The sequence below is a fragment of the Athene cunicularia genome, assembly GCF_003259725.1.
Source record: "Athene cunicularia isolate RWA chromosome 9 unlocalized genomic scaffold, athCun1 chr9_part1, whole genome shotgun sequence".
In the NCBI taxonomy this organism is placed as follows: Eukaryota; Metazoa; Chordata; class Aves; order Strigiformes; family Strigidae; genus Athene; species Athene cunicularia.
The window spans coordinates 17184388-17206177 of record NW_020799110.1 but is presented as its reverse complement, the minus strand read 5'-3'; the positions used below and the strand labels follow the sequence as shown (position 1 = coordinate 17206177).

At 35.6% G+C, this 21790-nt stretch overlaps 2 protein-coding genes across 6 annotated transcripts in view; both read right to left on the bottom strand.

Annotated features, from left to right (window-relative positions):
* The window catches only part of GK5 (glycerol kinase 5), a 31274-nt gene extending 27575 nt beyond the window's left edge, over nucleotides 1-3699 (bottom strand). The window contains exon 1 of one of the 2 annotated variants that reach the window (XM_026855078.1): nucleotides 1975-3699. The gene's annotated coding sequence lies outside the window, so the exon portion shown is untranslated. The remainder of the gene's footprint in view (nucleotides 1-1974) is intronic. The other variant, XM_026855077.1, reaches the window with a different exon arrangement.
* A 440-nt stretch (nucleotides 3700-4139) lies between these two features.
* Nucleotides 4140-21790, bottom strand: part of XRN1 (5'-3' exoribonuclease 1) — a 37470-nt gene continuing 19819 nt past the window's right edge. Inside the window, exons 24-42 of one of the 4 annotated variants that reach the window (XM_026854933.1) lie at nucleotides 21492-21638; nucleotides 21064-21149; nucleotides 19916-20055; nucleotides 19123-19179; nucleotides 18321-18453; nucleotides 17141-17210; nucleotides 15768-15993; nucleotides 15026-15127; nucleotides 14241-14336; nucleotides 13893-14007; nucleotides 13314-13378; nucleotides 12843-12953; nucleotides 12349-12474; nucleotides 11888-12041; nucleotides 11417-11595; nucleotides 11092-11205; nucleotides 10887-11010; nucleotides 9736-9887; nucleotides 4140-4976 (exon numbers count right to left, since the gene is read on the bottom strand). In XM_026854933.1, coding sequence (XP_026710734.1) covers nucleotides 4935-4976; nucleotides 9736-9887; nucleotides 10887-11010; nucleotides 11092-11205; nucleotides 11417-11595; nucleotides 11888-12041; nucleotides 12349-12474; nucleotides 12843-12953; nucleotides 13314-13378; nucleotides 13893-14007; nucleotides 14241-14336; nucleotides 15026-15127; nucleotides 15768-15993; nucleotides 17141-17210; nucleotides 18321-18453; nucleotides 19123-19179; nucleotides 19916-20055; nucleotides 21064-21149; nucleotides 21492-21638 — 2239 coding nt within the window. In that variant the 3' untranslated portion in view covers nucleotides 4140-4934. Of the gene's footprint in view, nucleotides 4977-6497; nucleotides 9536-9735; nucleotides 9888-10886; nucleotides 11011-11091; nucleotides 11206-11416; nucleotides 11596-11887; nucleotides 12042-12348; nucleotides 12475-12842; nucleotides 12954-13313; nucleotides 13379-13892; nucleotides 14008-14240; nucleotides 14337-15025; nucleotides 15128-15767; nucleotides 15994-17140; nucleotides 17211-18320; nucleotides 18454-19122; nucleotides 19180-19915; nucleotides 20056-21063; nucleotides 21150-21491; nucleotides 21639-21790 lie in introns of those variants that run through there. The other 3 variants (XM_026854930.1, XM_026854931.1, XM_026854932.1) reach the window with 3 other exon arrangements.

The following is a 21790-nucleotide window of genomic DNA, read 5'->3' as shown; positions in this document are numbered from 1 at the left end:
GGGGCGGGTTTCCCGGCACCGACGGCGCCTTCTCAGCGCGGCCAGGCCCGCGGCACCGGGGTCCCGCGTACAGAGCAGGAGCACCAAAACCAAACCCCAGACCGAGGCGGTGCAGTGTCTGTATAGACTGACCAAATGCACGTAAGTGCTTCTAATGAAGCACCCAAGCGCAAAGGGTTTCTAAAAGCCAGAATCCAGTGAGCACCACTGGAATATTTCCGCGGACTAAGCGGACCCCTACAGCTGCCCCACATGGAGGGCCGTCAGCTAGGAGCAGGGTTTGGTAAACAACGAGGTATGGGCACTCCGGGGGCTGAAGGTACTGAGCATCACTGAACAAATCATATCTAATTATACACACTCTTCGTCTGCAGCAATTCCCTTGTGCCATCACTTTCCTCCAGAGAGGGAACCACACTGGAAATTACTGTTGGAACAGAGAGAGTGACAGAAATGTTCCCCTATTGCCCTGAAATGGGGTGGTGGTTTTTAAACAGCGCCAACCAGAAATATTGTCAGTTAAGCAGTAACATTCAGGATGCTCAACCCCCAACTACTACCAGTAGAATTTAGTTTTAACCCAAATTTAACTAGAAGAATTAGTTTTAGCTCCTCATTTAATCAGAGCAGGAAAAGCAAACTCAAAAAACACACAGAAAATATTTTCCCCTTGCACTTCTGTTTGGCCCCTCCTACAAAAAGTGGCACTATGAACAACAGAAAGATATTACAGGTGGGGTAATAGTCTGGTGTTATGGGATCTTTAAACCAGGAATACTAACAACACTGAAAGCCACATAAGGAGAGGCTCCCCACCTCATCTGGGCAGCCACAGAGGTCACTAGGACAAAGGTTCAGATCACAGGGAACAGAAGGCACATGAAAGAGAAAGCCAAGGAATGGCTGCTTTACCTCTCCTCCATAAGGAATGACTCTTTATTAAAAAGTCACTTCATATTCTCTTTAACTTGACAAGTTCTAATCTCCTGACATGCAGCTAACAGATGTATGTCTGAGAAAAGTATCAAGTACTTCATATCTGATTAAGACTTCTTCAAACTAATTATTTTGTTAGTTTTAGTAAATAATAATTATTTAGAACTCCTGAAGAAAGTTTCCTAAATAAGATTCAGTGTGTGTAACCGGTATAAAAGCCTAAATCGGCTCCAAACATTCAAAAGCTAAAACGCCTTAAGTAAAATTGGGAAAAAGCATCTAGACATCCTTCATATTTTTACATTATCAATACAAGTGGGGCCTGTCTCACTGCAAGATGAAGCAAGTTTCAAAAAGAAAACTGAGGTGCAGGTTACTTTCTTCTTTTACAACCTCTTAATGTAACAAATACATACTCCTCTGATTCACTGTATTGCACAGAAATGACCATAAGCCGATTTCTTCATGCAAATCTTAACCTGTTTAATACGTTAATAAGAAGTTAGATGTATCTGGAAAAGGAACACCATATGTATGTTGGAAAATGATAACGTGAACCAACTTGTACACTTGCAGTCCCTACGTAATCTCACATATCATGTATTAGAATTGCTCAATTTATGAGGCTGATGAAATACTAATTTTATATTATTATTCTGGTTGCAGTGTGATAAAAGCAATGCAGTAAAGGAGGTAATGGGCTTTCAGACATGCATAACTTGTCCATACATGAATTATCTGGCATTAGCTGATGTTATTTGGTCATAAATAATATCACTCCCACACAGGCACTCTTTGTCTATGCAAAACCTCTGTCCCCCATCTGAGAAAAATCTTATCGCCAACATGGGTAAAAGCCCCAAGTTCATCTTAGCACAGACAAGAAACAATAAATATGAAGTGAAGATGTATGGACACCCTCCTCTTACACTGCACTGCAACGCTGATAACAAGCCTGTGTACCTCCCTAGTCTTCCCGTTTGAGTGAGAGCATGCAGGTGCCATTTTCCCTGTTCAGAAGGCAGAGAATTCACACACCTGGGGTCACATACCAATTACTGCAGCAGCTATGTCCCATACTTCTGCAACTTCTCTGCTGAAATCCTCAGTTTCTTTGGTCTCTGGAAAGCGTGACTGGTCTTATCTTTCACTGGAATATCAAACCAAATGAAGGAGTGAAGGCACTCCAGGGACCTGTCCAATGCTGTAGCAAAGGAAAGAGTTATTAAGTAAAACCAACCAAATGGCAGAACATCAGGGACAAGAGGATCCTCCATCACTCGCAGCGATGGCAAAACCCCACCATGAGTAACTGATATTGAATATTTGTAAGCAATGTCATAACGCTCAGCATGCTTCAGACAGCAATAAGTACACTTTAGAGGACGCCAAGCAAGAGGGGTTTGCCCCAGCTAGCCAGGTTAAAATAGGCCTTGGGAGATGGGAGTGCTACAGATCCAGCAGGCCTAATTACTCGAAAGAAAACATCATCTTGACATTTTCTACAACAAGATTATTAATTAAAATTTCCAAATTATTAAGTAAACTGTATTTGGAACACACAACTTATTTTTTCTTGTAAATAAAGGTATTCTCAGGTACATTTCTGTTGTATGACTGATACACAGAATACTCTTCACTCACCCCAGGCTTCCAGCATTAATCAAACTTGCCACTGGCCATGCTAATAGGATTCCAGCTACTCGAATCTAGGACAGCAAGACCCCAACCTTGTAATGCATGTTTTTTCTCTTTAACTTCCCTTCTTTAGCTGTATTTTGTCAAGATGCATCTACCACTGTGCTGCCTCAAACTCTTGTTTACCATTTTACCGACTTCCTTAGCTCTACCATTTAAAAAAGTTTTAACATTACGAAAGCACCGATGTTAGGGTCCTTAGTCAGTTTGCATTTAAGTAAGAAAAAGCCCACTAATTTCTGTTGCTCCATGGGTCGGTGCAACCCACATGCATCATTCATTGAGCCTTGCCTGGAAACAGATGGCCTAAAACGAAATCTATGACCTTTTTGCAAATTTTGTGGCAATAATTTACCATATGACCACTCTCAGCAGTTCCTCCTGTACTACTGCCAGAATTTACCACACTCCTTGAAGGCAACAGACAGAACCACATACAGTGACATCAGTTAAATAGCATGTTAGCTTCGTGGGTGATTTGAGTTTTAAGCAGCGATGGGATGTTTCTTAAGCAGTTCCACTCTTGCTAAATCATCCCGCCCTCACACTGCGAACTGTTGTACCAACACAGCTGTTCTTGTGGTGCCACGGCGAACTATCAAGCTGAAAAATAACATGGGGGAAAGAGTTTGAATCAGATTAATTCCTTGATATGGTTTATAACGTGGCAATACAAACAGTTTGGAACAATCCAGTGGGAACAAGTAGTAAGACACTGGTTAAGACAGTGTTTTCACTAGAGAACTGCACATCAAAACTGTGCCCACATACAGGAGGTTTTGCATAGTGCCTGAGGCACAAGCAGTCCTTCCTTTCTGCCAACTTTACAACAGAAGTAACCTTTGACAGGTTGAATGAGGTGGACTTTAGGACAATCAAATTTTAAGCCAAGAATTTATGTACCAAAGCAAGTGAAGTGAAAATTGGTGTACTTATTCTGTTAAATGTTTCATTATTTGCCCATACTTTTAACCTATCCTAAGTAATGTCTACGTCTGGAGATGTGCAATATGTATATACAAGATAATGTCCATCATTCTCTGGATGTCTCTTAAGGAACTATGACATGGACTAAAAATTAAAGAACTGTGAACAGCTTTGAGAAAATAAGAGATTGAGTCCCACATCCATATATATATCTCCATATACATATATCTGCATAAATATATATATATATATGTGTGTGTGTGTACACACATGGGATGAATGGTCACTTGTATCTAGAAAATCCAGGGCTGAACAGCTCTTTAAAAGAACATTGATTACAAAGTCTGGAAATTCACAAGAAAAAAATCTAAAAATAAAGAAAAGAAAATGGCCAAATGAAGCTTAAGTAAAAGAACAAGAGAATGGATATACTGGAGGCTAAAGAGATGAAAAAGCACTTGAAAACTATTGTTTCAATAAGACCTAGCCATTAAAAAAAAAAAAAAAAGGAACTAAAAAAGAAAGCAAAGGGAAGGAAAAGGAAAATAATATGGAAAAATCTAGAAGAATGAACCATCTTAATATAGGCTCAGTAAATGCAGAGATTCCAGAAGTCTACCCTGGTCTCCACTTACCCTGCTGAGTTAAGTTTCAAAGCCCGACAAAGCATTTCAGTGGTTTCAAAGAGATATGTACCGGAAGAAACATCAGGAGCTAATAGTAGATGTCACATTCTGTCTCAAATTAGTGCTAAATCTAAAATGTTCATAGGTTACTCTGAAATAGACCGCTTGCACTGGAATCACAGTTCTTGCTTCACCTTGTACCCTCAACATGATAAAAGTTGCCAACTTTGAATTTTATTACTATTGTTATTTGCACAGAAATTACATTTTGGCTTTTGATTGCCAGTCTGTCTTTCGTGCAATTACACAAAATACAGGCCTAAGGGTGATTATCAACTTTCACAAAGCAATGCTGAGACAGGAATGCTTACGGGCCAAGTTTTGCCAGAAATAAATAATACATTTTAATGAAAAATGTTTTCTCTGTCCTTTCAAATAACAGGAATCAAGTTTACTGTTGGCACTTGATCGCATTGTGACTCCTTCTGTTCTCTTTGACTTGTATTGTCTTTCAAAGCAGAAATAAACCAGGAGTAAACACACTGTCAAAAATCGGCAGCAATAAGGAACTGTTGTTGGAACCATGGATTCTTTTGTTAATAAACAACAGCTACTACTTACCTGATGATATCAGATTCTTCAAAATACTTATCAGTTACAGTCTCAATATTCATGGGTCCTCATGCACCTGAATTTGGATTCTGTTGGCCAAGAGTGTGTATTCAGACTGCCCTTATGCCCTTGGTGTCACTGTGTCCCCTTTCCAGAGACAGAAAGAGAAGAACATAACTGTCTCTCAGTAGTAAGGAAGGCTGATTATGGAATACATATGGAGATCACATCTCAAATATTAATAAAAAGAATTTAAAAATCCCTTACTTCAGTAACCATTCCTTCTTTGAGATTCCTTACTCTCAGGGGTCATCTACATAGTAGTTCAGATGAACTAAACTGAACAAAAGTCACTTAATTTTGAATGGGAGTGTCCATGCAAGATTTATTATGCAGAAATTGATATATTTTAAAGTTATCCCTTTACTCAGTTTGTTTTAATTTCCTTTAGTGCTATATATTGAGATGGGAGAAATAACAAGGCAGAACTTGCCATGCAGGATAACCGCAGTACTTAAAAGTCTATTGACTAATGATTCGATGATGGCTTAAGGAATGCAAGATTGTATCTCAGTATTTTCATGTTGAGTAATATGACCTGAATGTATACACCAACCAGACTGTTCGATACAGAATATTGTTACACAAAGTTGCAGCAGCTGGTCCTGTTAAGTGGGTACTCCATTCTTTAGGCTAGTTGCTTTAAACAAGCTAATTCACACTATGAGAAGGAGAATAACATCTCTCTACATGAAAAGCTGGTGCCACAGCTGGCAAAAGACAGATCCTAACACAGTTCATAACTCGCAACCGAAGATACTAGGAATTAACTGGCATGACTACAATCTACAATGCTCATTATGCTTTAAAAGGGAACAAGTAGATAGAGTTTGAACATAATCTTAGAGATAACTGGTCAAAGAGAACAAAACTCAGTACATGGTATATATACACAACACAAAAGTGAAGCTATTTACTCTCTCTGAGATAATGGTAAAATCTAGTAACATTAATTTGGCAATTCTGAATTTAAAAAAAACCCTGCTATTATTGGGGATGAGGAAATCTAAGGATGAAATGTTACTTTTAATTTTTCTCTTACAGAAATTCAAGCACATTATGCTGGTTTCAGTGCAGTTTGTCATTATGCTTCATTCAGAAGCCTTGTTACAAATGAGGTAACTATTCTTACTCTACTCTAGCAAAAAATCTCAGCGCAATGTTTTGCTCCACTTACAGAAAAAGGGTGTCCAGATACCCATGGCTCCTCCTATTTTTCAGCCATCAGCTGTTTTCGCACCTTGTTAAGAATCACTAGGACTGAGCTTGCTATAAAGTGATCTTACTGCCTTTTCTATGGCTTGGTTTTTGGTGTGTTTTGTTAGTTTTGTTTTTTTTTGTGTTTTTCTTTTTTAATAAATCTAATGGGTGACAGAAACCAAAGAAATTTTGGAAGATCAGTATCTAGCTAAATGCTTTTAATTGAAAAGTGACCAACAACCTTTTAAAAAAACTCCTTATCTTTAACTGAGCAGTAGTTGAAAGCCATCAAGAAACAGCTCAGAGGTGGGCAGCTCCTGGTTCTGAGAATCACAGAAGTTGGGCTTCATGGGATTTAATTTATATCTTAAAATTTTGCTTTGGAGCATAAAGAAGTTCGCATACAGTATTTGGAAATAAAACAGTGAAAATAAGTAATGTTTCTTGTTTCAATATTTAATCCAAGCAGACACAGACACAATTTAAAAAATTATTCTATTGCATTAAAGTTTTATATATCATTTAACTTTTATGAATGTTTTTCCTTCAGTGTATCATATATTCATATTTTAAAATATCTTTGCACAGTCCTTTGTGCAACTACATGCTAAAAATCTGCAAATGCACACTTAACACTAAACAGCACAAAAAATACATTCTGTATCCATTCATATGCAAATTTCAAACATTTCACTTGGCAGATAAACAATGAAAAGTTATTTTAAAAAAATCAGAAACTACAAAAATGCGCACATAAAAGTCTTCCCTTTTGGATTTTTAGTAAAATACTGCTCTGTATAAGATCTAATGAAAAACTCCAGTGCTTACAAAATACTTTATATCTATGAGAAAAACAAAGGCTTAAATTTATATCTGTATGAATGAAACATAATCACCTTGTTAAAATGTAAAACTGAAATCATAGGGGGCATGGCATAGGTTAATGCATATGTCACATCTATCAGGACATGTAAAACTGTAATTAACTGGGCACCAGGCAGTCAGTATCATAGAATATATAAACTAAAAACCACAGACTAATGCAATATGCAGCAGCTACAGAATAAACTGTTTAGCCAGCTATATATACTAAACATAGCAATCTATTTGAAGAGGGAGAGACAGTCTCAGTCTGAAGTAATTAATAATAAAATTTGCTGTATTTATTGGTGTTAAGAGTATAGTGTCTTTCATAACTTTGTTTCTAAAAAAATCTGCATAAACTGGCTATCCTGATATGTCAAAATTCTGTGATGCAAGAATCTAACACAGTCTCATCTCCATCACAGGAATTTCTAAACAGATCTTAATCTCTGATTATCAGATAATTCTTATATGATATGAGGGCCTAACATCTGTGCCTCGTAACTAATTTTCACATAAACACTCCTAAAATATTGGCATGTCAGCATTGTGTCAGTCTCGTGTTGCTAATCACAGTAAATCACAAAAACATACAACTTCCCCTCACAGAATATGGCTTCAAACCCTCTTGAGACTAGATGGCTATAGAGAACAACAAATCAATGTATTTTAAGACTGTATATAGACTATTCTACAAGGTTTGTGATACCAAGTAATTTTGTTTTTACCTTTGAGATCCTTTTTATAGGGTTTGCTGCTATTCTACAAATACTGCTGAGCCAAGAACTGTTGAGGAGAAATCAATACTAAAAAATCCTGTAACATAGTAACAGTGTGAGACTTGGTACTGCACCAAGAAAGGGAGGCAAAGAATAAGGTAGGGGAACTGAAAGGAAGTCTACAGACTTGCAGATCCAACATGAAACCTGTCTAAAATGAATCACTAAAATATGTTTTACTTCTAAGCTTCCTGGGCCTTAGAGGAAGAAATATTTTTTCTGGAACAGATTAAAGAAGAAAAATGAAATTTAATCAACATCAGCAAACAGCACCAACTGAGACCTCAAATTTTCTCTCAGACTGAAGATTTCATATTACTGTCGGTAAGAGTGGTACATGTGGGTTAAAAATATTACAGGGACCTTTGAGCCTTCTTTTTTTCCTGTATGAACTCAGAATGATGGAGTTACTTCTTTTACAACATAGCTCCCTCCAAAAATACAAGTCAGATTTTTGTCTGAATATACTTGTGGAACCAACAGTAACCATTTCTGGTAATTTAATTTTGTTACCCAGAACTTCTATCTCAAAACTAAAAAAAAAAAAAATAAAATTAAAAGTCACTAGCAACAAAAAATAACATAGAGAAGGTTTCAGGGAGCAGACTATTAGAAGGACATATGGACTCTGAGTAAACATAACTGACAGCCATACTACACAAATGGACATCTTTAAACTCTGGCCATTTTTAGAATTGAGAAAAAAATCAGGATAGCACTAGCATTTTAGGAGGCTATGCAGAACTGTAGTAGATATCTATGTTATTCTATCATCAGAAAACAATGAAATTGACAATGCTGCTAGGTGAAAAAATTTATATGTACTTTGCTGAAGAGCTCTCTACTTTACAAATAATTTTTTTTATTCAATACATTCTATAAATTAATCTCCTGGAATAGATTCTGCATCAGCAACCTCTTTTTGCCACTCTAATACTAGAGATACAATAATACCTACATTTTGAAAGTTGTAAAGTTCTTGCCCTCTGGTTTAAAACCTATCAGTTCATTGTTAAAGTGAATTTGGCAGTTCCACTACAGTGAAATTTCAATCACTCGGAAGGACCTGGAGAGCCAATGTAAGAGCTGCATTTAAGAAATTTTTCCTTTCTGTTTTATGACATTATTTAAAAATAAGCTAGAATACAAAATGTCATACTAAGCAACATTAGATGCCCAACTTATTACCGCTCCATATCCCTCCCCAAAAGCACGGCAATTCTGCATTAAGGTTGCCACTGTTATTGCTGCTTACCCAGTATAGTCTGTAAGCCACTGTTTAAAAACCTAGGCACAATGGATGGCATGGTAACCTTAACTCAGAATTTCCTGGCTTTTGCTAATTTAAGGAAAAATAATTAAGTTTTAACTTAATTTTTATAATTTTCATAACAACCTGAAAATCATAGCAAATAAAATGTATTTCATTCTATATTATACTTAAAGTGGCTGGTCTTTTTAACAGAGTTTTCTGATTTTTTTAAATGATAGAACATAACAGTGGGGAAAGAGTTAAAGATAAAATACACCTAGCTACCATATTTATTGTGAAGATTTTGGTGCGCCAAAATTGACAGCCAGCTTTCTTGGCTTTCGCTTGCTGGAAGTGTTTGGTGTTGATTTGTTATGAGGAACACTTGGAGTAGCCACACTGTCTTGAAATGAAACTGTGGATTGAGCAGCTTGAGGAGATTTTAAAGGAGCTGAAGAACTATCTTGCTGAATGTGGTCAGAAGACACTGGCTGTTCATTCTTTAGTGGTGCAGCTTGAGGGGAACTCTGAAACTCCTTGAGCTCAAAGTTTTTCTTGCTAGCAGCCCTTTTTTTAGTTACCTTTAAATTAAATAAATATTATTTAACAGAATGCATTCTCAAAAAACTGCAAATATTCCACTTTTAGAAAACATGCATATATTTTTTTACAATAATTTTCTAATACTAAATAGTGCTTCACAATGGGGGTGTTGTTGCATTCACCACATAGGCACATTTTTTACAACAATAGAATATTAAGACAAACCTGCCAATCTTACCTGCAGAGGTATAAACTGGTTGTGAGAACCCACTGGTATAGTTCCTGCAAGAGACACATTTCCTGGATAGGAGCCAGGATAATAATGTTTAGGCACTGGAGCTCCCCAGGACACTGGACCAAACATGTGAGGTGATGGAGGCATTATATTAGCTGTGAAAATAAGTACCTTTTAGCTCTCTTTCATGGAAAAGAGGATACCAGCTTCCCAAGACCCCAAAAGTAATCTAACCACATTTGTCTGCATGTTGTTTCTCTTTCCATTAAAGCCTCATATTCTTCATATTTACTTAAAAATAGGTATTTATTTATTATCAGAAAAATCCCAAACAGTCTGCTTTTACAGAACTACATCTAGATGACAGCACAGTAAGAGCACTGAGTCATGGCATCTGCATTTCAGAGGGCACATAACAGGATCTTCGCTCGCTTAGCTGAGTGAACTGTATTAGCAGAAGGTTGCAAGCTTAAGCCATCCTTCTGAAACAAGTCAACAATATAGAAACCCTGGGGAAAAGAGATGTAGCAGCTGCTGTATGGGTTGCTAGGATGCTACAACGGTGCTGACTCATTAATTACTAGCTGTGAATGTGAGCTTTAGTAGAATACAGAATAGACAGGAACCAGAAACACCACCAGGATTTTCAGCAATTTTTGGGGGCTTACTTACCATGCTAGTGTTCGGCAGTGTGCAACAGGATTGTAATGCAGTATTTCAGTGAAAGTTGGTTATAAACAAATAAAAACACTAATTCATAATTCACGGATGACCATTAATTATGCAGCGGGGGGAAAAAAAAATACACGTAGAAAATCAAGGAAGAGATTTCTGACAAATTCTGGACAGGGACTATCAGCTTTGAATTAATTACTATTGTTCTGAAGGAAAAAACCACCAACATCCCAACCAGGACTGAATGCACAAATACATTCTACAGGAAAATAAATAATTGGGAGGTGTGTTTCTTTGTATTGAATTAATCCGCAAACTGATGCGAAGAGGTTCATGAACTGTTTTTAAAGCAGTTCAGACATACAACTACATACATGAAGACCAAACGTGGGGCTTTCTGGAAGGCATTAATTTTCATATAAAGAACTATTACCAGACATCATGACAAAATTTGAAATGTGTACTAGTCAAATACTCACCAGGGGCTTGTGCAAATACTGGAGAAATAGATCCAGGTGGTACAGGAACTCCTAGTGGTTGATAATTTGGAAACACTGGTGGAGGCGGAGGTGGAGGCAAAGGGAAGTTTACTCCTATAGAACTCTATGAAGAAGGAAGTACAGGATTACAAACAGATGCAGTGCAACAGACACAAAGATTTTAAAAGATTCTTTGCATCCTCACCAAACGTTGTAAAGCAAAAAGTGCAGCTTTCTCCTTTGCTTCAGCTTCAGAATGACACTGCGGTCCATGAACCAACAAACCATTTGATAATTTTATGTGACAAACCGTCATGGTCTAGAAAAATGAGATAAGATTTTTGAGGGAATTTGTACTGCTGACAAACAAATTGTGAGACATAGACAGATGATGTGTTTGTTTTGAAAAAAGGCAACAAAAGGAACTAAGATTTACTTTTAGACAGATTCCAGTGTGCAGTCTAAATGTTTAATACAGGACATTTAATATTGAAACAAACTTGAGAACTTTTGCAGAAAAAGCTTTTTACCTGTGGTGTTTTTAGGAAGGAGAAATCTGGTTGTGACATTCCAACAAGAGAACAAATACGAGAAAGTTCAGAAACAGTAGACAGTGCAGGCTGTGGACAAGCAAAAGGGTGACCTCCAGCTTCCAGTGCTGGTGTGTTCTGAGGGCCTCCAATGCTATGAGGCTTATTCATATAAGCAGCTGGAAAAAAAATCCAAAACACTGTATCACAAACACTTCCTGCACTTAAAGGATAGCAAGTTTGTTATTAGCAGGCAAAAAAGCAGATTTGATTTTTTTCTGGTATTTTCATATCCAATTAACAAAACCCACGAGACTATATATAAAGAGATTTTTAGATCAGAATAAAGTAGAATTGAAAAAAATGGACATTTTATTTCTCTATTTTGAAACCAGTACTATACTGTTAGCTATGTTCTAAAATGTCACTACAAGGTGAAGCTCTGAAGTATGAGCTGATGTCTAAACATACCCAATTTTTTTGCTTGTCTATATTGCAAGGCAGCTCCATGGCAATCCTGTCTAGGGGGAGCAGGAACATCATTAACTTGGGATTTCATTTCATTCCTTGTTTCCAGGTCAGATCCATCTATCTTCAAAATCTCTTTGAGCATCTGTGTCCCCTTCTTTAAAAATAAAATAAACCAGAGACATGATGGCATTCAGATAATACTACCTTCTTTCTTAACTTTGAATATCTAATTGGTAACAAAATATGAATTTTTGTTTTCCTATCAATTAATCAAAGCACAAATAACAGCATCTTAGCATAAACAAATGTTTGTTAATTTACTCTGAGAATAGCTAATTAAAACCTCATCAATACCTTTCAAGAAGCAGTATGAGGTTTCATGGAGTTTCTTTAAATAGAAGCATTGTTGCTAAGATAGCAGATGCTAAATTGCAATGTAATGATTCCTGCAGTATACAGACCATAGCAAATGACTGTGGTGACAGATGTTCTTCATTTGTAACTCTTGCTTCCTTGGAGTAAGTCTGTACTTCATTTTCTTTGGAAATTTTCAAAGAAGCTAGAAGGCTTTCAAGTTCATTGTCCTTCTTAAAAAATATTTAAAAAAAAAGGTACATCAAGTTAGTATATTACAAGCAGGTACAAGAGGAAAGGTATCTTAGTGTAACTTTATGCTCGTTCAGGATTTTTTTTCTCTTAGCTTGGGCAGATCACAGTCATATCAGCTCAGACCGTGATCAGGTATCCAGAGACTACATCAAGTTTTGCATACTAAAAAGATGCAAGTGTTGACCAATAGAGATTGATTTAAAGAACATTCAAGGTTATACAGGTTTATCTTATGTCTGTTATAAATGTGAATTTGCACACAAGTGACCAGGAATAATTGGAATGAAATGGACTAGAAACTGAAGTTATTCAAAGAACACATGAAAATCAACTATCTAGATCCTACCTTTCCACCTGTACAGGGACCATCAACTGCAGCCTTCTGGTTTACAGCTATGTTGGGACTTTCATTCCTCTTCAAAAGTTTAACATTATACTTATTCACACCTGCAAAATTCTGAAATAAACTGCAGCATTTATTATTGACTACTAATACTCCATTATTCATTATAACACAATCATATTAGAAATGCATTTGCCAATAGCTTTCAAAAGCTACTATTCTTAGAGGATTTCAGCTTACTGAAAACTTAGCATTTGTGTCTTCCCATTACAGCATTGCTTTTAGAGCCTGATGCACTTTCTCTCATTTTCTGTCTATAAAATCTCTAGAGGAAAAAAAAAATCTCCAAAATAAAATTCACCCAGTAAAAGAATCAACTAAGATGCCAATTAAAGAGAAATCTGTAAAATTATGAATCAGATCAGAGTAAAATGAAAAGAAAATAATACATTTACTCAGTACAGAAAAAATTACCTGTTTGTTTGGTATTTTATTATGTGGCTGACTTTCACCTCTTGTTACTTTGGAATCTTCTTTAACTACAAAAGAATGCATTCTTTTGAAATGCTCTTAAAAACTGTAGTAATAATCAATACCTAAAATATCTAGTAACTCCACATGAGTACAGAGTTGCATTAATTTGAATGGTTTCATCAAATGTTTAATTCATACTTTATAGGTCATTTGGTGTATGCTTTTCTTATAGGATAAAATAAAATTAAGTATATGAAATAATATATCTAATTTTATATTCTACAAATATGAACACAAGCAAATTTTGAAAATCAAGTTGTGGGGCGTTTTGTTTTTTTATCACATGGGTGGAATGTCAACATAATGTAGAACAGCTTGATTTAAAAGTTCAGGATTGAGTGTGCAATAACCTAATACACACACCAGGCACATTATTTGACAATAACAAGTGCAATGTAGTGCTTATATAACTATAATAAACTATTTTCTGTCAATAACTACAAAAAACCAATAGGCATTTCAGTGAAGATCAAATATAGCAAGTAGTTCTCCTAAACAGTTTCTAATTATAGTACTTACATTTTTTATAAGGGTCCTGTTTTCTCTGCTGACCTTTAAAGCTGCTGTCATTGAAACCTGGCTTATAGAACTGATTGCCAGTTCCCAGCTTGATTTCCTGAGGTAGAACTGCACCCTAGGATTTCAAACATCAAACCTTAACCAGAAAACTATATATGTATCATGTATATAGTAATCCCATATGACTACCTCTTTCCAGAACTATGCACACCTTGTGTAACAATATTTTCACCCAGAGGACTTGTTTGTAACATTAAACCAGAAAGACTTCTGATGTAATTAACTGACATAGAGTTAAGTACCTTCATATTTTGAACCCAGCGATCTGTTTAAAGTTTATATACTAACCTTCTCATGCATGTTTTGCTGGGTGTGGTGAGACTTCCCAGAACTCTGCAATGATTGCCATATGCTGCAGAATTCATCATCTTGCTTACTCTGTGCCTGACAAAATAAAAAATAACACCCCCAACAAACTCAGCAGCCATAAACTCAACTTCTGAACAGCTCATCATCTACAAAGACATTCTGAAAATTTTAAGATCCAAGATTAACAGTGCCCAGATGACAGAAATTTTGATACTGACATCAGCAGAATTTGCAGTTATTTAGTGTGGTGGGTAGTATTTATGTAACAACTTTTTCTAAGAATCACTGTTAAATAAGCTTAGTGTGTTTTGAGATTGTTTTTGTTTTGTTATTAACTGAAGTTATGAACATAGAAAAGATCACCGAGTATAACTATACTCAGATAATAAATCCAAATGGTTTCAAAAGCATGCTCTCATACTGTCAGTAATCTTAAATTTTATTATTAATGCCGTATTTTGTAAGGCCTTATCAATCAGGCTTAATTGCTTTGTAACATTACAGGTATGTTACCACAGAACTGATGCCCAGCTAAGTAAAAAACACTTTTGAAAATCTAGAATCTAAACAAGGATAACACAGGATATTACACTTAGTCAAGAACTGGGACGAGTTCTACTCCAGTTTGTATCCGGACTAAAATATCTGATGTACTAAGAGAAAGCTGTCTGTTAATAATGAGAAAATGACATCCACTGTAAATAGGGGGCCAAAATAAATATTGAGACTTTTGGGTCCAATACTAAATGAATCCGAACACTCACTTTATTTTTCTGATTACCACTCAGAAATGATCCTTTCTGGGGTGAGTTAGAGTTGCCCTGATTTTCAGCCCTGAGATTGTAATGCTGTCTTCCATTCAGTTGCTAAATCATTGAGAGAAAAAAAAAAAAAGTGTTTCATTGCCTTAAATTTTCTTTTGGAAAGTAGTTTTTCCTTGTATAAACTTAGAACACATGGGACAATTCCTCTGAAACACACCTACAGCAACATAAAGTTACCCATTAAGCTAATTTCTCTTAAAGAAGTCACATTAAAAAATAAAGTTTAATTAAACCAAGAAGCAGCCCAATTCAGCTGTAATTTTTCCTCCTTTATTGTATTTTCAAAGAAAGTAAATAATAACTAAGAAGCAAAATTGACAAGGAAATAATGTCTTCTCTTTCTGAGCATGGACAAACTTGACCTACAGGAGGCATTACTTGGAACAGAGCTTTAAGGAAATAACTGCATCTCTGCTCAAACAAACTATTTGTTGACACCAAACGAGGTGTCACTGCTCCAAACTAAATATCTGTCTCTTGGAAATGAAACTGGAGCTACTCCATAAGGAAATTTTGGTCCCTTTCCTTATTGGATTAACTAATTTCTCCAAGAAAAGAAATATCCTACTTCTAATATACCGACATAAAAATTAAATTTTCTTTGTTATCAGTGAAGATAACCATGGCCACAGTTCAGCTTCTAGGGAAAAACATTTTTGTACAAATGAAAGAAAAGTCTTACTTGAGTAGGGACAAAAAGGGAGCGAGGAGAATGGTTGAGGCCTCCCAGGTGCACTTTCTGTGAGCATACAGATGACAAATCAGATGCATATGAATTGTAGTTATTCACAGCTGGCTGAGGTTTAACTATGGCCATCAGTTTTTGATTTCCCATTTCTGACCGACTACCATGAGACAGGTTGATTAAGGCACTTGATGGCAGACGATAACCTCTGGCAGGCGAGCACCTTAAGAAAAGCAAATTACACAGTTGTTTCACGTAGGTTAATTGTTGACATTTCAATGTATCTAACAACACTGTTGCCTCAGTGCCAAAAGAAAACGACTCAGGTTTGAACAGCAGAGGCTGAAAACTATCCAATATTGAAAACTACCATCATTACACACAACGTTAACCCTACTGTGCTCCCCTTTGGCCTCTGGCTGTCAAAACCACAAAACAACACTAATTACTACTACTCTGAGTTTATACTACACCTTTCAGTGCTGAGCTCAAAGAAATTTTAAAATGAGTGAGTTGTTATAGCATAGGTCTGTATTTCTGTAAAAAATGATGAACGAGGAAAGAATATTCTTTTCTTTTTCCAAGATAAAAACTAAAGTCAGGAGCAGAATTATAAATTGAAATTAAGCAGTATTTAGCCTGTTCTATATCTTCCTTCATGATTCTGAATACTGAAGAGTATCTGTGTCACAGGACATACTCTTGCAAGGGATAGGATTGTGTTATGCTAGCTGAACACAGGGAATAGGCAAGATTCTCCTCTACTTTGTCATAAAAAATTTATCTAAGAACAACAGTAAAATGAAGGCTGCTGTGTAAATTAGTGCTCTTAGAAGTTTAGCTGCTTACTTAAATACTGAAGATTTAGCACACTTTTTAAAACAAAAGCATTAACCATGCCTCCACCTCCTGAAGAACAGTTTAGGTTTTTAATGGTGGTTAGAATTTAGTGCCTAAGTATCAATTATTGATAGTTCAGAGTCCCTCCTTCAGAGGAACAGATATTTACTATTTTTTTAATCTATGTGTTACAGACATACTGATAATAACCTGTTCTCTACACGTTTGTTTTAGAGAGAGACATTTGGATCTAGTGCTTTATTATTCTGGTTCATAATTGCTTTGTACAAATCAGAAGGTTCTAAATATTCAAAAAAGCCTAAAGAGCATTTCCAAAATATAGTACAATTCATAAAAATTATCCCTACTCAAAGAGAAAACAGAAACATAAAGAAATAAAACCCAACTAACACTGTTGATAAAAAAAGCTTTAAAAAGAGGCCTTAAAAATACTCAACCAAACCAAAGGCAACAATTTCATGCCATTAATACTAATAGCATGAAATGACTATGAACCCCCCTGCACAAACCTTATCGTTAGGCCTCCAAGGAATTCTTCATCAAACAAAACTTCAAAGAGCACATCTGTTTCTCTACTGGCTATAGAAAAAAAGAGTAAAATTTCAGCCTATCTATATAAAAGGAGCTAGTTTAATCTAAATTATGCAAATATCTGTATCAGTTATGCAATAAATAATGAAAAGATCAAAAAGTAATTAGCAACAAAAAAATGCTTATTCCTTAACTGAGTAATTTCATTAACAGCAATTTGAAACACTTAATGGCTGCCCTTTTAGATATACTTTCAACAGAAATGTACCATGCATAACAACTTGTTAACCTGCATTAACAGAACTGCAGTTTATAGCAGTATGTCACAGTAGTCAACAACTGTCAGATAAGAGATGTAAACCATCTTTACATTCAGTCAGAAATCGAAAGCTTTAACATGACCTTCTTTCATAATGATAAATACTCCTTTAAAATTATACTAGTATATAATCCTTATGGTGAAAAGAATACCTCTTTTTAAAAGCTGCACTCAAGTCTAGTCTATTCAAGATTCTGTTGGATGTAAACTGGATGAGAAAGCAACTACTTAAATGCCAGGCAAGTAAACAATTTCTATTACTATATCTCAAACCGCTGTACCCAATGTGATGCAGTAAATCCTTTTGTTTACCTGAAATAGATTTATGGATAATCTTCTTGTCAAAGATGGTGTAAATCCATGCCATTTGACAGAAATGATGTATCACAAAGTAAAAACCAAATTCCAAATAAAACAATTTAAGACAACCTACCTATCTGGTAAAATTTTATTTTCAGTGTAAGTAATAAGGCTTGTTTTGATGTCTACTTCTCTTAACTTTGCCCATATCTTCCCATAAATTAATTTTGTTCCTTTTTTGCAGCCTGTGTTCTCTCATATTGATCTCTCTGCCTTCTTCATATTAAAAAGGAACAAAAGGTAAGCAATTTCTTATTCTTATACAGCGGCATAACACATGGAACTCAAACAGATTACACATAGGTTTAATTCAAAACAGTAAATATGTCATTAATGGCTTCAAGTTGCACATGCTTCATAGGTGAGAAATTTCTGTGCATTCACAACCATTACACAAAACACTTTTCTGAAGCCTTCTTTCCTATCACTAGCTGAGCCATTATATAGCTATAACGCCAGAATTAAGAAGAAAATATTACCTCCTTTAATTCCTATAATGGTACCTCGAAGACCAACTGGAACGGAAAAGTTCTCTCTCACATTGACAACACGGTCAAACAGCCTATACTCTGCATCTCGATCTGGAACAACCCCATTCTGTTGTTCTAATGGCTGACAGTAACCAAAAGACTGTGTTAATGTTTGCAAAAAAATAGGGATTACAGTCAAAATGCATTAGAATATTATCTGAAATACACTATAAAGCAAACTTTCTGAAAAAATTGTTTCAGAACACAGAATCTTCCCTCCCCAGACACAAAGCAAACTTTCACCTTTTTTCTTGCAACTCTCTCTCAAGAAACATCAGTGCTGTACATGATCCAAGGCAGACCAAGAGGATCAATTTAGACAAAATAAAACCATCAAGTGTAACCTGCCTGTCAGTAACATGGGTATCCCTGAAATACCAGGCAAGATGAGCAGTCGGTCAGTTCAGGTCAAGAACTGAATAAAAATCAAAACAGGGCAGAAAAGACAAGTAGGATGTACATTTTTAGTTTGCCTTCATTATACAACCAATAAGGACTATAGAAGCATGAAGGACATAAGGTAGAAAAGAAATGAAAGTCAACATAATACATGATGGAGTTTGTAGTTAGAAATTTTCTCCTTTTAGAGACAAGACTACTGTTCTCAAATTGGTTTCCTAGAAGGCATCACAAAACTTTTTCTTCCATCAATACTGGCATAAAATTCCTCTCTCTGAAAGTCGGTAAGCTTAGGTAAAATAAATGATCTGGACAACTTAACTTCAGAAAAAACCCTTTCCACATCACTTACTCTGTACAGCAAATGGGGTTTCACAGTTACTCGCACCTTCTTGTTGCTCTTTCTTTGCTAAAGGAAAGGAACAAAAAGTCATTACAAACTAGTGCAGGAACAAACACTGGTTTTCATGTACAACAAAACACCCAAAAAGATAATGTAGAATTATTTTGTTTCTTTTAGATAAAGGTATACAGCTTTCATGAAGTCTTTAGGATGATTAAGTCCAGTTTTTAAAACATGGTTGATATCTTTACCAAAGCTTTGGCATTGTTTGGCTAATTCCAGAATTCACATCAACTTTATTAACATGTCCTTGCAAGTAATTTCAAAGAAATCAGCTCATTATTTCATGTGGCTTTACTTTTAGTCTTTGCTTTAGTAATTTCCATGGCCTCTATTTTCATCTGAGGCCTTCAGAAAGCTACTCTCTAATTTTCCTCAGAGCAAAGAGAAACTGCAAGGGAAGAACAGATGGGATTGCACTTAGAAACATCACTTCAGTAGTTCAGAATATATACTGACACTTGTTCCTTACCAAAATCACCAAAAGGCAGAGTTCAGAGTACAGCCTAATGCTGCTGAATCACCTCAAAAAGAGTGAGTTAATTACAAAGATTAATAATGAGCTATTCTGAATTTCTGGGACAATTCACATTACAAATTAAGATCCCACATAACATTCTGTGTTATTTTCTCTGGAATGACAAGTCATCTTCAATTGTCTTATTCTAATTCTAGAACTTGGAAAATAACGAGCAGTTGGGTTTTGGTTCACCCCTGCTCACAATGATGTCAAGCTGCATACCTTGCATTTCTCTATTTCTTCTTCAATTTTCTCAACAATGGCTGCATCCAAAATTTGCAAGTCACAAGATGAGCGAGACAGAGCAGACACAGGATGTGCCTTTAACCAGGCAACAATTTCTTGAACTTTCTCAGCGCTAAATAAAAAAACAACATGTATTACAACTTTTAACTGCGCAAACTAAGCATTTCATCACATTTGCTCATTTAGTCAGTCAAGTATTATGATCTAGGCACAATGCTTCCATACATTCATTAAGTAACAGAATTTAAGTGTCCTGTATGTATTTACAATAGGGGTTAAAAAAAAATAAATCTAACTGAATCATGCAATACTGTTTTAAAACTATAACCTGAAGTTTTTTCCCCGGAAAAAAAATTAAAAATTAAATTATTTAAAAGTATGCAGTAAATTATGTTTACATCCAACTAATTAACCATGTCCAGCTGTGATTAAAGGTTCTGTGAACAGCTATTTCTTACAACACAGTAGTAAAAACTTTGGGGCACGTCTCTATGGTAAAATGGAGCACAAACCTTCTAGTAGAAGATTCTTATAGTAGAAGAGTCTCACAGTGGTATATCTGCCCACTAAGAGTCCTGCAGAGTGCAGCAACATGCAGACTTACCAACACAAACCCATGAGTAGGACTTACTAGCCAATTAATAAAGGCTTTTTTAATGTTACTGTGGTGTATCTGGAACCAAGGTTGCTCCTTGTCTCCCATGAAACTGACTGAACTAAAAATGTCCAAAATACCTTCAATTCTGTACATGTTATTTTTGAAATTCAATGTGATCTTAAGCAAGTAAAAGAATTATTGCTCATTTTCCAAAAATGAACTTTTTGTGACTATTCATAACTATGCTTACTGAAGGTTACTTTAAAAGTAAGAATTGTGAAGTAGCCATAAAAAATTAGATTTCTCATTTATTGAACTTGAGGTAAGAGTCTGACAGAGACTTGGACTTCACAACTGGAATGTACAACATTCTGGTAATTTTTTCAGAGTCATCACTGAACAAGCATGCTGCTCAATGAACAGCAAGGCTTCAATTACATAACAAACGCTATACGATCACCACCAGTTTCACAATGTTATCAACCTTTATTCTTCTTATTCTAAAAAAAAAAAAAAAAAAAAAAAATCTCATCCTCTCCAGGCCAAATGTCATCTTCATAGAAGATATCTTCTTGGCTGTTCTTGGCTATATAATTAAATAGTTCAGGGACCCTAAAAAAAAAATGAATTGAAGACAAACTTAGTTTCATATCAGCCAAAACCACAAAAAAGCCTCATCAAAACGAACTCTGACAGGATTCAAAATTTCTGAAGCCCAGTGTCATACTGTTCCACTTGGCAACAGTAAGGTGTTGACAAAATTACTCTATCCCAAAATATGCTTCTCCTGGGAAGGAGAGACTGTTGGAAGAAGAGTTTCAGAATAAAAGAAATTCCATCAAACAATTCCCAAAAGCAACTCATCACTTCTTAGAAGATCTATGTCTGAAGGACAAAATCCAAAGACTGATATGAAGGTGGATAATTTAGATGAAATTTATATCCAATATACACCTTTCTAAATACTCAGCAAGTAATTGTTCTACTGCAGAAGAATACATCCATTCATTTCCAACTTTCTTAGTATAGCCAGGTACTTCTTCATTTTTCTTATTGAACTTCAGGTTTAGCCCCACATTTGCTTTGTGATCTCCATGAGGACTGGAATTAAGAAAAAGTTTGTTAACTTACACTGATACATATATATATATATATATATACACACACACACACATATATACATATATATATGTGTGTGTGTGTGTGTCTGTGTACATACATTAAAAAAAAAAAAAAAAAAAAAAAAAAAAAAA